Below are 14,776 nucleotides of genomic sequence, written 5' to 3' on the forward strand. Positions count from 1 at the left end.
GTGGTAGAGGAAGAGGTGGAAGAAGAGGTGGAAAATCTGACAATGTAAAGAGAAAATCATCAAAAGTGCTCTTGGAAAATAACAAGTATGTATCATCTGAATAAAGCATAAGTCATTGATAATTTACAGACTACTCAAATATTAATGTGTGGTTCCAGTTACATCCTTTTCATTAAAAAGGGCCAGTAGGTCGGCAATTTAAAAAAAATAAATATAAACAGTCGTGCTCCTTTTTTAGTTAATTTAAATGTTTCATTCTGTTATGAATTTGTTGCATTTTACACATAATCAATACTTCTGATTGAAATTCAGATGACAGCAATCTTGGAATTTAATTATTTAATTTCACAATCCTCAAAAATTTGATCGTTTGAATATTTATTTTTCAGAAATGAAAAAAAAAGTTCTAGGGTCGGGGGGTTTCAACTAGGGACGGTCGGGTTATTTGGCCTTAGTAAGTGTACTTAGTTTAATAAATTATATTTGTGATAGTTATATAAGTCAGGTATTAGTGATGGATTTTACCCTGCTCTCTACACACACATACATGACTTAAATTCTTAAATCGTAATTGACAAACAATTTTAATTTGTAGCAACATGGAAATGTCAAGCAGTGAGGATAATGCAATGAGTCCTGTTTATTTATTAGAAGATGATGTTGGTTCTGTGAAATTGAGGTAAAAAGCTTTTGAGATAATTACAGATCATTGTTGTTCTCAGGTGTAGTTTTAATCCACTGTTATTTGTTTAAAATTTCACACATGCATCTTTTTCAATATGACAAATTAACAAACAAAAATATTTTAGTTCGCAGAAAATTATTTTTTGTATTTGATGTTACTTTAAACTTCTTTTTTTCCAGACCAAAGAGGAAAACAGCAAAGGTTCTTGTATATGAAGATGACAAGTAGGTATCCTATATTAAATTAAAACAATGTTCCCAATTACAGTCTTCTCAAATATTGATGTCTAGAAATATTAAAGAAATGTTTAAAAAACAAAAGAAAAAAAACCACTTGATTTCATGACCTGTTTCTATGAAGGAAATAATGGCAACATAATTGTCATCAAATGGCTAACTTATCACTGTTTATTTGACAAAATGTGTATGGTATAAGAATTTTGCTTTATCTTAGTGTTTTACTGGTTTAATTGTCAAAATCTGAACTTTTTGCTGAAAAATGATATAATTCTAATTGTAGTGACATGGAAGTTCCAGACAGCCGGGAAATGAGTCCTGTAATTGTTTTGGAAGATGTTGTGTTGAATAGTTCTTTACTAAGGTTAGCATGACAATATATGTCTTAAGATTTGTATAAGTATTTACTTTAAACGGAATTCCAACTATTATTATCAAGATACTGCTTGAACAACTCTGTATCATGTATGCCATTTTTGCATGTATTTACATCATTTCTTATTATTTAATCTTTCAATTTTTTTGGAGCAGATAATATCAATATCAATCATGTGAAAGGATTTTTTTTTCTCAATTTTTTTAAAGAAATTTTGATTATTTTTTTCTGTTGACATTTGACAAAGTTAATTGCTTTATTACAGGGAGGCCTCTGTCCTGATGGAAAATATGGATTTTTCTGTTGATCCAACTGCCAAAGTAAGTACATACATGTTGATATTCCTAATTTTGATCAATCATTTCTTGTTTCTGTCACATGGAAATACTATTATAATTTAGTTGCCATACTGTTTAAAAATAATCCATCAGTTGTATCCCCATAAGAGAAATCAAATTGGATATATTCTAAATATTACAAAGGAGGAAACATATAGGCTAGGGATACCTGATGAGCATAAGTATAGGTCTACATGACCATAACTGAAACACAAATTCTTTTTTTTAGTAAACTCACAATAGTTATACTAAAAACATGCAAGTTTGAATTTCTAGAAAAATATGGAAATAAATGCAGAAGAATGTATACCATAACCGGAAATATTTATCATACACTGAGCAAATCAGCTCTTATAATTATTCTAAAAGTATGCACATGGAAAATTGAATTAAAAACAAAGGGTTATGATAAGATATACTGGATTGGTTCTGAACCCGATTGATTTTAAAAGATCAAACAAGATGAGAGATTCATACTCTATAGAGCCTCTTGTTCAATAATATTTAACTTAAGAAACAAAAAGTCCTGAATCCGATAAACAATAAAGATTAACAACTGTTATTTAAAGGAACCAACTGAAACACCAGAACAGCCAGAGGAAACACAAGAACAACCAAAGGAAACACAAGAACAACCAGAGGAAACACAAGAACAATCAGAGGAAACACAAGAACAACCAGAGGAAACACAAGAACAATCAGAGGAAACACAAGAACAACCAGAGGAAACACAAGAACAACCAAAGGAAACACAAGAACAACCAGAGGAAACACAAGAACAACCAAAGGAAACACAAGAACAACCAGAGGAAACACAAGAACAACTAAAGGAAACACAAGAACAACCAGAGGAAACACAAGAACAACCAAAGCAAACACAAGAACAACCAAAGGAAACACAAGAACAACCAGAGGAAACACAGGAACAACCAAAGGAAACACAAGAACAACCAAAGGAAACACAAGAACAACCAGAGGACATTTTAAGTAAAGGTATACTTTGCTACTGTCTTTCATGTTGCAAGTTCATTATATTTACAAAATATTCACTCATAAATAGGGAACTGCTGAAAGATGATCATTATAAATCACATTTAAATAAACCAGTTAGTATGTACAGAAAGGAAATGTTTCAACTTCTTTACTGTACTTTCAACATTGACAGATTGAAGTAATAACACACTTCATCAGGAATATTTGGGGGACAAAATTAGTTGTGGGAAATACGGATTAATTTTTTTTTTGGTTTCAGATGATTTTGTCCTGGTGGAACTTCCCATAGAAAAAACATCAAGAACAAAGCAATTCATTGGAAAGGTTGGTAAACAGTAGTATTTTGTTAAAATATTAGACTTCACTTGTTCCAAGCTTTTGAAAGTATGAGCCTTAAAATTTATTTAAATAGATCCCTGTACTATGGACACATTAATATTCTTGTTTTGTCATGCTTGACTATATTGATTTGATATTTGGTATATATAACTTTGATAACTATATATAGATTTAACATGATAAGTTACAGATCAAGTTTGAATTTTGTTTTTTCGGGAACAATGAATTTTAACTGGATGGGGACTATGTATTGCCATGCAATACTCTCAGAATGCTGGATACTATCCAAGCTGGTCTGTGTCCATACTTGTTTTTTCTATTTATTGCATACTTAGTTTTAAAAACCAACGAAATCAATTATATTTTGTTTTCAGATCATCAGTGTATCAGAACACGACATTGATGTATCCTTTATGAAAAAAAATAAAACAGGAAAGTTTATTTGGCCAGAAGTTATGGACCAAAGTATGGTAGAAAGAAGAAGTGTAAAGAGGAAATTGAAACCTCCTGCACAAATTGCTAAGAGGCGTTCAATTGAGATGTTTTTCAGCGATATGTCATGAATGTTGTAGTTATAGATTATTACATGGCATTTTCCATATGGCCCTGGTATCAGCCCTAGACTCTCATATCAAGCCAGAGGGCTTCCAGTGCGGCGTCATGCATTTTCTGAATTCTTTATGACGTCAAAATTTTACGGGAACTTTTGTGATTTTTACTTTTTTCTACTACAGCAGATTCGTAACTTTCTAAATTTCTTATCACTGTGTTCTCATTTTTCATTTCTTGTATGAATTTACATGCATCGTCATTTGATCTGTGAGAAAGCTCTCCTAGGCGTTTTGCTGCTTCGAATGACAACTTGTTTACAAATAGTTTTTGATTGACAGATTACTGGAAGTTAAACTCGGGGGCTTGATATGGATTTCGAGTGCTGATAACCAACCTTAACATCCGGCTATTATTAGCCATGCAAAAACGTACATATCAGTACAAAATATGTGATAATCCAGTTTAGTGCCTTTTTTTCCAGACACTTGATATTTACTTTTTATCTTTATTATGATTATAGACTCATCACCGACTAAATATAATATATCATGTATACACCATCCCCTGATTTTTTTAATGATATCTATGTGGATGTTTTATCAGCAATATGAATAGGGCTTGCTGCACTTCTGTGGAACATAATTGTACATATGTTTTTTTGAGTAGGCGTTAATTTGAATATTGTTTTAAATTCATTATTACAGACATTTTATACTTTGTTTTACAATATACTAGTTACATGTTCAGTCAGTTTAAAAGCTTGATGTTACGTTACAAAATATGTTAGCTTTTTGATATTATAGAGAATAATCCTGTAACTGTATGAATATGTCTTGAATGAACCGTCCAATACTTTTTATGATCCATTAGAGCATGCACATGACATTTTAATATGTATTGCTGATGAAAAATGTTGAAATTTATCATATACATGTAGAGCCATTTTTTTTTTAAATATTGTTACTTTTTTACAGTTATATGTTACTGTATTTATCATGTTCATTCTAATTGAATTTATTGATGTTCATTGTATTTAAAGCAATCATTTTATAAGCACTTTATTGTTTTATATACTTTTGTAAGTCCTATGTGGTGCTTTCATTTCTCCATTGAGCTTTCCTAGCCCTATTGGCCATGTGAGCTATTGTTATCACTTTTAAAATCTCAGGAATGTTAACGAAATTCTGGTGGAATAAAGGGGGATTTGAAGTAATTTATCTGATTGTTTAGCCGTGTTTCATTTCAAGTATTCAGTTATTTGTATACGCCTGCCTTTTAAGACGGAACACATTATTGTTAAAAAAAAAATGTCTGTGTTAACATGTTGCACCATATTTTGAGTTCATCCTATGCGAATTACTTCAAACTTAACATAATTTTTTGTGATGGTCTCAAGGTCTGTTTATTTTCTGTTGAAAATCCTTTTTTTTTTGTTAACAAGTTTTTGCACTTTCCTCTTTTTTGCGCCGTTACTTAAGAATATCTCTTACATTGCATTTCAAAGTTAATCGCTGTGGTGGTGTAGAATCTGCATATTTCTACAATATATAGGCGTATCATGCTCTCATTGTGCAGCAGTTTTTTGTTTTTTTTTCTTTTTATCAGAGATAGTACTTCACCTGAATCCACAATTTTGTCATTGAATAATATTTCCTGATATGAATTGAAAATCGAATAAAGCTGGAAGAATCATTTAACTATTAGATAATTAATCTTTATATTTTAGAATGTCACAATTCCATTTTAATCAGTTTTTATGTATGGATGGCAAACCCTGTTGTGAATGTTTAGCAGTCTCAGGAATATAAAATTTTGTTATTCACATTGTACATCTATGTAAATAGTAATCATGGTAGATAGAGGTTGTATTTTATTTCTACAATGTTTTTTTTATTTTCTGTACTTATGTATTTCCAATTTTATCTTTGTGTTAAGCAAGTATGCACCAAGTTTTTATGTGTTTTTGTTTGAATTCATATATGACAACTCGTTTCTTATTTTGACTTAGATCAACCCTTAAACAACACTACAAACAGTTCATGAATTGTCTGTGTCATAGAAACAATGGCTGTAATAACAAATGTCAGTTATCAGAGACATTTTGGTCAGGTGAAACACAAATAGGGTTGGATACTTTTAAATTCCACCCTTCACTTCTTCTTGAGTCTGATTTTTTACTGGAATTGATTTAACATTTTCATGCTTTGGGGATTATTTTAGCAATTTATCTATGGTACCTTATAATTAATCGGTAATTAATCTGCAAACAACTGTTGTAAAATCTACTGGTCATTGAGGAAAAGTAATTACAGATGTAAAGCAACAAGTCGGGGTCAAGCAGGAAGTAACAACATGCTTGTTATTACACTTTCAATGATTATTTTGGGGAAGACAACTTCAAACTGTAATTGCATGCATGTTGTTAATTTTGGCTTGACCCTATCTTGTTTGTAAACATCTTTTCAGTTGAAATTGAAGAAATAATAACCATCTAATCAAACAGTATCATTGACAAATTGCTTAAGTAATCCCAAAATTGTGAAAATATTAAATCAATTTCTTAAAGAAAATTAAAGAAGAAGTTATCTTAAAAATACAACAAAATGGTAATCGGTGTGCCCACAATGTTACACTAGAAATGAGGCAAATGTTGGAATTAAACTATATATAAACAACAAAACTAACAACGCTAAATTTTAAATTATTTGACTTGATCTGCTTTTAACCAACCAAAATTTCAGTGATAACTGAATAACATTATTACACCCGTTGTTTCTTTGTATAATAACCTACTTGTGATTTTTTTAAAGCAATTGCTTTTATGCCGTCGGGTATGGCCATCTTTGTGACCCAGATCAGAGACTCCGCCCAGATCAAGCCATAGTATTTTGTTAAACAGGCTCCTGGTCAGTCATTCTTTAACACCTATGTATGTTTTCTAATGCAATACATAGCTTGAAACTTTAAAAAAAAGTTAGTGGATTTAAGAAGTTTCAGAATATGTTCTTGTAGATGTATTTTTGTATTTAAAGGGTCAACCGTTTGACTATCAAATAACATAGAAGTCCGAGTGAAAAAAAGTACATTTTTATAAATGCGATTCCGTTTTCCGCCGTTCGTACGATGTTTCAACAAAATATGGATTCATTTCAGTTGTTGATTTAGTATTGAAAATTTAACTGAATTATCTCCTAATAAATACGGTTTTTTATGTTTAATTTGTGTTTCTTTAAGAGGTCAGGTGCTCTTGTTCATTCATAAAATTATCGTTCATTCATACATTTATCGTAAAATCAAAATCACTACACAGGTTAATGCGTAGTGTCAAATTATTACCTGTAATCTAAAAATAGACAAACTTTATTTGCGCAAATAATTTAGCGGAACGAAACCCTTGTTGAACTTGCTAAAGTTATCTCGTACCCACATGCACTTGCTAAAGATATCCGCAATCTCGGTGTGTAAATTAAATTGCTCATCCGATAAGTGGAGTGCTCCGATTAAACGGAGGTGAATACCTGTACAGAACAGAAACACATAACAATAAGTTCGTTTTCCTTTTCTGTCAAAACTCCGTAATATTTATCGATCACCTTACTAATGAAATGGACCCGTCCAAACGTAGTAGATGCCAAGTTGGTCCAGATGAAGAGATATTTACAATTTGGAATTTTCTAGTTTATTAATACATAGATTGAAAAAAGTACGTCTTTTTAAATATCATGATCAAAACTGGGTTTGCATAACAAATGTCAGATGAAACCATTATCCTCGTCTTTTCAGTGAACAAGTCTACTACGTTTGTTGACACTCGACGGTCCACTGTGTTAGCAATTTTATTTCACATGTTTTCGAAATATTGAAGATCATTTTTCGCAATGTTTCCTGAAAATTGATAAATATCAAAGCAACGTAGAGCTGTTTGTTCTTGTTCGTATAATAAAATTGAGAATGGAAATGGGGAATTTGTCAAAGAGACAACAACCCGACCATAGAAAAACATACAACAGCAGAATTAAGGTCACCAACAGGTCTTCAATGCAGCGAAAAATTCCCGCACCCGGAGTCGTCCTTCAGCTGGCCCCTATACAATATATATACTAGTTCAGTGATAACGATTTAATGTCATGTTTGTCTGTGATGACCCCCCTTTTAGGGATTGCATGAGAATTGTAGTTATCTCGTACCCACATGCACTTGTTTCTATCCATAGGAAGGTCGACTATCCATATAAAACTATTTATATGGATAATCGACCTTCCTATGGATAGAAACAAGTGCCTGTGCTCGTACGGCATCAGAAGGACACATATCAACTGAGCAATAATGTTTGGAACTTAGTTTTAAAAATGATGACAAAGTAACATTATGAAAATATTTTAATTAAGCTGAAATATACATTTATTCTTTACATGTTTATGTCTTGTAAGATATTTTATTTCTTTCCCGTTTTTTAACATTTGCGTCTGGAAAGTTGAAATGTTTTAACTTAATCATTTGTGTTAATGGTTAAATATAAATTAATAATGAAAATTGTTAAAATTAAATCAATAAAGGAAATTATTGCCAAGGAAGTTACAAACACTACCAGGGGATAATCCATGATGATTTCTTTTTGAGTTATATGTTTCAGCACATGTATATTTGACCCCAACTTTAGCCTGGTAAACGTGTTGTCTCCTTGTGAAATATAAAACATATTAAAAATGACTTTCTGCTAAAGTCTTTTATTTATATAAAGTTAAAACCTTCTTACTTTTAACTAGACAACACTCATGTCAGGTTTAATTCTTGTATATATGTGGATGAAAAATAAAAGTCCCCAAACATTAACATGGCAGCAATTGCTTTTACAGCCTTTAAGGCTTTGATTAACATAACTGATGTTATGAGGAGATAACCCTATTAGAATTCACACAATAACAGTATGCCTGATATTTTCTCTAATAACTTGTCTTAAGTTATACCATTGACTGATGATTATGGTTTTCTATGTACCTGTCCTTGTATCTGTTTTATATGTAGAACAACATATAGTTGAACTTTAATTTAGCTACTGATAGCTTTCTCTAGTCATGAAAGTGTATAAACCAGCTGATAAACAATTTCTTTTGTTATTTGTGTTATTAAATAAGATGCATGTATATTTTATTATCATGGAATTATCTTTTTTTATATTTCATGAATGACTTTTGTTCAAAAACACATATTCCTTTGACTGTCAGTTGTTTAGTTTTATATTGATTAATAAAACATTTGTTTACACTATATTATTCTTTTCCTTGATTCAACAGTAACAATGTACCTACGAATACCCGATATAGAATTTGTGAAAGTCATTAAAAGTTGTCTTTAAAATTTAACTGAATTATAGTATTTACTTAAAATAGTAAACAAAAATAAGGGAGGTAATCAAAAAATCAAGTTGACTAGGAACATATCTGTATTAAGTTGATCAAATAAAAAAAAAAGATCAATTGTAAAAGGGAGATAATCCAGAGTACTTTTTTTTTACCTATTTAGGTAAATTCAGCATATTTGCATAGGTAAAATAGTTTTACCTGTTGAAGTTATAGAAAGTTAACACAATCAGGTAAATAAAACTTACTTCTGCCAGTGAGACCCCTGACTGACAGTTCCCTGTGCATATCATTTAAGTACATTAGGGCGTACATTTTTAAAGATTCGAAGCGATAAAAGTTATATCAGGAAGAGGTCACGCACTTCAATGTATCTTACGTATTGAATAGTGAAATATATATTATTTAGCAATTTTAGTTGTAGTTATATGTATTTCTTAGCAAATTTCGAAGAATCTAAATATTTAAGTACACCAAAAATGTATGAAATCAAATTTTGTCTTTATGTCGTGACTTACATTTTTGATTAATATGGTAGTATAAGATATTGCTTCTTCAGCTAACCTGCTTTCAACATGTCCAAGTTTCTAGATATATTTTGACAAATTGTATGAAGGTGTATACTATCTGCATTGTCTGTCAAATAACGAATTATGTTAAAAGAGCAGTACAGGGACTAACATACATCTCACCAATTGGGATTTCAGACACCAAGATTTAAGAGGAAGCGTAAGTAAAGAATAAAACCGCTTCTATAGTTTTGAGAAATCCCGTTTAAGCGAATGATACTTTACTCGAAGATGATTATATAAAAAAAATATATACGATACATGCGTCCATAACGTTATGAATGTTAATAAAAAAAAAAACAATTAAAGATAGTGTGTGACATAGTATAGTCTTGCAAAATGATTCATTGGGTACATTTGATGAAACAAAAGAATGATGCATTTAAGTTGTTGCTGTTATCACTTGTTTTCATTCTGAATTTATATTTTCTAAACTAAAACGTTATAAATTTTAACATGATATTTAAAAAAAAAATCTAAATGAAATACCTTGAAATTAAATAATAAAACTATATCTATACAGAATACGTACATATGTTGCAGTGACCTGCAGGGTATCGAATAGAAGATGAAGGTCCAGGTTTGCTCAGTGCTGATTTTGATGTTGTTTTTTTATGAAAGGTAAGAAACAAAGGATCATCTTCATTATTGCAATCATCTGTATTTTTTATGTGTAAAGATGGTATCTATTCTTTGTTTCTAAAGTAACACAATTATAGTAACATATAAATTGAAATCTTTTATTAATATGGATAAGATAGCAATACAGTTTCTCTAGTGACAGGCTATTTTCATTCTTAAATGTGTGATGTCTCTGTGAAAATGAAGATAGTTATATCTATTGGTTGTGCTTTAGTTCTATGAAGTATGTGCAATATCATCAATTGAGATATGAATCATCAACCGCATTCATTGATTGATTGATCAAACCATGGTAATCTAACTGATACATTTAATCAAATATCAATAGATATATGATAATGTGGTATGAGTCCCAAGGAGACAATTCTCAATTCTTATCACAATATGTAAAAGTAAACCATTATAGGTCACAGTGCATATTTCAAAACGGAACCGAGGTTCATACCGCAACGCAAGTTTTAAAGGGTCTAAACAATGACTAGTGTGTAACCATTCAAACCGAAAAACCAATGATATAATCTATAAATATATAAACGTAAAACACTTATGAATCAAATCAACAATCGACACCCACTGATATAATAGCTGTACATTCTAGTCTGGTATACAAGAACATGTGTTTGGTGCACTTTACTTTTATTAACTATTTCATTTATATAATTTATATGGGCTTATTTTTTGTAATTAATTGTCATACTAAAAAAACTAGCGAAATACATCGTACAGGCATATTCAAAAAGATGCAATTCTGTTTAAAAATAGTTTAATATATATAGGTGGTCGTGTGGTCTAGCGGGACGGCTGCAGTGCAGGCGATTTGGTGTCACGATATCACAGTAGCATGGGTTCGAATCCCGGCGAGGGAAGAACCAAAAATTTGCGAAAGCAAATTTACAGATCTAACATTGTTGGGTTGATGTTTACACGAGTTGTATATTAACATCTTCATGCCTTATATATCATGTACTGTAGTACGCCGCTAGATTAAAACTGACGTGGAAAGGTAACACATGCCCACCGAAAGCTCTTTTTTTGAGAGCCCAGGTGGTCGTGTGGTCTAGCGGGACGGCTGCAGTGCAGGCGATTTGGTGTCACGATATCACAGTAGCATGGGTTCGAATCCCGGCGAGGGAAGAACCAAAAATTTGCGAAAGCAAATTTACAGATCTAACATTGTTGGGTTGATGTTTAGACGAGTTGTATATACATTATGTACACAGCCATGTATCACCATCATTGATGGCGATCCGATGGATACATCTGTTGTAGGGTTGTCACTGACTCAGACGTACTTATGAATATAATTATTTTCTGTGACTGTATCTTACATTAATTTGTAGGATCCTTTACTATAGATAATTTAGCTGATCTGTAAACAATAAGAAAATGTACATTAGGGCAAAGATAGATAATATTGATAAAGAAAGATTTTAATTATTTATAATGGGAGCTTGTTTTAATTTGTTTCCCCCCACGGTTAAATGATAAAAACTTAGTTGCTTCACTGGGCAACGTAGGATTGATGTAACAGATTACTAATAAAATATGTTTAAAATTAAAAAAAAAAACATAAAAAAATACTGTCCTACCCCTAACATGGTATAGGCGTTTTCTTATGTATAACATGATGAACTAAACAGCTAGCTTAAAGTCTCACTGGTTTGAAAATTGCAATAAATCCAGTATATTGTCAACGATATGTTATATTCACCCTGTACTATTGCTTTACCAAAATCACCAGATCTTATATAGGTGTGCGAATCACTTTTACCTTTAATTATATATCTTATAAATCAAATACAGACATACTAACAATAGTGATCATAATTACAAATACAAATTCACATTAAACCATACGTAAATATTTGTTTCTCTTCTTTAGGCTATAGCGAAAGTCGATGGTAAGAAAGATTACCGTACGAATTTTTAGGTGCAAACCAATGGGCACATGTCATGAATACGCACGAACGGACAACGAACGAAATTGTATTGTCGATAGAACAAAATAAACAGTCATATCACATAAGCAACACGACGGGTGCCGCATGTGGAGCAGGATCTGCTTACCCTTCCGGAGCACCTGAGATCACCCCTAGTTTTTTGGTGGGGTTCGTGTTCTTTATTCTTTAGTTTTCTATGTTGTGTCGTGTGTGCTGTTGTTTTTTTTGTCTTTTTCATTTTTAGCCATGGCGTTGTCAGTTTGTTTTAGATTAATGAGTTTGACTGTCCCTTTGGTATCTTTCGTCCCTCTTTTACACGATAAAGTATAACATTCAATGCTAGAAAAAAACTATGTCTATTTTTTTTATTTTGCATTTGAATGTTAAAGACATGTTAAAATTAAAATAAAACAAAAAACGCAAAGGACATTATGCATCCATTTGTTTTTGTTCCGAAACATCGTAGTTATCTTGAAGACAAACGCGTTGGGTTATTGTTATAGTCTACACAAATATTGAACAGTCTTACACATATGACTTGTATGAAAGATATAATGAAAAATTAAAATGAATGTAAATAAGTTAAAATCAATGGTGTTCTCAGAAAAAACACATTGATCAATGAAAAATAGGAAATAAAAGGATAATTGCATTACTAAAATGATCTATGAAATCAAATAAATGTAATGTACAATGGTATTTGAATCCAAATGTGATATTTAACACAATTCTTTAACAATAATTCTAATAACAAGTCTATCATTTAGATTAAAACTTGGTAACATATGGTTTTTAATCTGAATTTTACGATATAATAGTACTTGTAGTTGTAATTTTGTTATTTTCGAAATGACAGCAGAATAAACATGATAAATGTTATGGATTTCAGCAGAAACGCTGAATGAACAATTGTTGCTATAGATGTAAGCAAAAGTAACAGATTCGTATACTTTACAGATATATTATAATGCAAATTTTTTAAACAGTTGATAAGCTGTATATATATAATATTGAGGTCGGACTCTAAGCTGGCCAGTTCATGCTTTTTAGACCCGTTTTCCCACGAAAATCCTGAACAGATCGGACTCGATGGACGGGGGCATTATCATCTTGAGAAACGTAGTTATCATCTGGAAAATGACTAACAATAACTGGCCACAAGTCATTGTCAATACTGTCAATGTATTTTAAGGCATTTATATTTCCATCAACAACAGTAAAAGTTCCGACATGATGGTAAGTGATGCATCCCAAGATCATTAATCTATAATTGCGCTGAGATGGAGGGCAAATACAATCCGTCAGCAACTCTTCTCCAACCTTTCTCCAGACACTGACACGAGAATCTTGCTCAATGACTACCTTGCACTCATTATTGAAAAATTACTTTACTCCAGTGTGCATTAACAGTTTTATGCATATTTCCCCTGCAATATGCCACTCGGTTTTTTCTTGTTGACCTCACGGATACGATTTTTTTCTTTACTGACCGCTTTTTGAACCCATCAGAATGTAATTTACGTTCAACAGTTCGTTTAGAGAAAGGTCGATCAATGCTTTCATTAAAATATTAGTAATTTCAGATAAAGATTTACGGTGAGTTTTTTTTTACACAACAGGAAAGTTTTCTTATGTCCCGTTCATGAATGGACTTTGGTCTGCCGAATGTTTTTTATATCACCCCGGTGTTTATACCTCTTCATTCAGTTTCAGTTTAATACTTGTCAATATGACTATGACCGCCATTGTTGTTTTACGAATACCTATGGCGGAGTACTGTATATTCATCGTGTAGTAATGTCAGTCATAAACAAAGTAATTGCATTCTTCTATGAAAAAAAACCTCTCTAAGACAAAAATCTAGTCTGATTAGAATGAAAGTGCACATACACATGTTCTGCTTATGAAATAGTAGGTCATCAGACCTGTGTTGCACAACAATTAGGGCGAGAAAGTAAAACAAAAAACCAACCCGAAAACACTTTGACATCTTGATCATGACGTTTGATACTCTAAGGTGTGTTTCATAACTAAAGATACACTCGCTACAAATGCATTTTTGCAGAAATATGGGTTAAAAGAAACTAACTTATGTAGTTTCTGTAATGAAACTAAAGAAACTATAAGTCACATTTTCTGTGAATGTACCCTAATTAGAAATTTGTGGTTAGAGATTACAGCACTTTTTCTAGTTGAAAGTAATTTAACTTTAATATTTAATGTGGAAAATACTGTTCTTGGGTCAGAGTCTTGGGATGTTTTCCTAAACTTATTCACTATTCTGGTTAAATGTTACATTTAAACATGTCGCTTTAATAATTCATTACCGACTCTTACAGGTGTCATAGCTATGATTAAAAATTCTTACCGAATAGAAAAAATATCTACATCCTTTTACAGATCCCCTTAAGCAAGAGAGAAATTTGATAGTAAATGGGACTTAATTAAAAAGTTAATTCACATGTGAGGAGAGATCTTTCTATTTTGTACTTACTTAAGGCTTTATGATAATTCATGTAGAATTATTAATATGTTGATGCGCATCACAACTGGGTAGTGATTTGTGTGCATCTTAAGAATACTATCTATGTTTATCGATATTGTTATATATACATTGATTTACTTGTACTTGTTTTTGTTTGATTGTATTTGAATTAGGTTGAAATTTATTATGTGATTCTGTCCAACATGTCATGTCTGACCCTTATCATGCTTATCTGTAATGATCTCTGGTGGCCTCTCCTGG

At 31.5% G+C, this 14,776-nt stretch overlaps 1 protein-coding gene across 1 annotated transcript; it reads left to right on the plus strand.

Annotated features, from left to right (window-relative positions):
• The first annotated feature begins 9 nt into the window (after positions 1-9).
• Positions 10-8,869, plus strand: LOC143083396 (uncharacterized). Its single transcript, XM_076259648.1, has 8 exons — positions 10-85; positions 596-679; positions 865-909; positions 1,205-1,285; positions 1,563-1,617; positions 2,205-2,628; positions 2,888-2,952; positions 3,342-8,869. Exons 2-8 carry the CDS (start codon positions 600-602, stop codon positions 3,528-3,530), a joined length of 939 nt encoding a protein of 312 aa, XP_076115763.1. The 5' UTR covers positions 10-85; positions 596-599; the 3' UTR covers positions 3,531-8,869.
• Positions 8,870-14,776: the final 5,907 nt, after the last annotated feature.

This window comes from Mytilus galloprovincialis, chromosome 7 (assembly GCF_965363235.1).
Source record: "Mytilus galloprovincialis chromosome 7, xbMytGall1.hap1.1, whole genome shotgun sequence".
Lineage (NCBI taxonomy): Eukaryota > Metazoa > Mollusca > Bivalvia > Mytilida > Mytilidae > Mytilus > Mytilus galloprovincialis.

What these genes read in the sequence shown, in the direction of transcription:
- LOC143083396 (XM_076259648.1), top strand. Translation starts at nt 600, where the DNA reads ATGGAAATGTCAAGCAGTGAGGATAATGCAATGAGTCCTGTTTATTTA. An exon ending in CTTGTATATGAAGATGACAA is followed by an intron (nt 910 to 1,204) that starts GTAGGTATCCTA and finishes TTCTAATTGTAG; the next exon opens with TGACATGGAAGTTCCAGACA. An exon ending in TTGAATAGTTCTTTACTAAG is followed by an intron (nt 1,286 to 1,562) that starts GTTAGCATGACA and finishes GCTTTATTACAG; the next exon opens with GGAGGCCTCTGTCCTGATGG.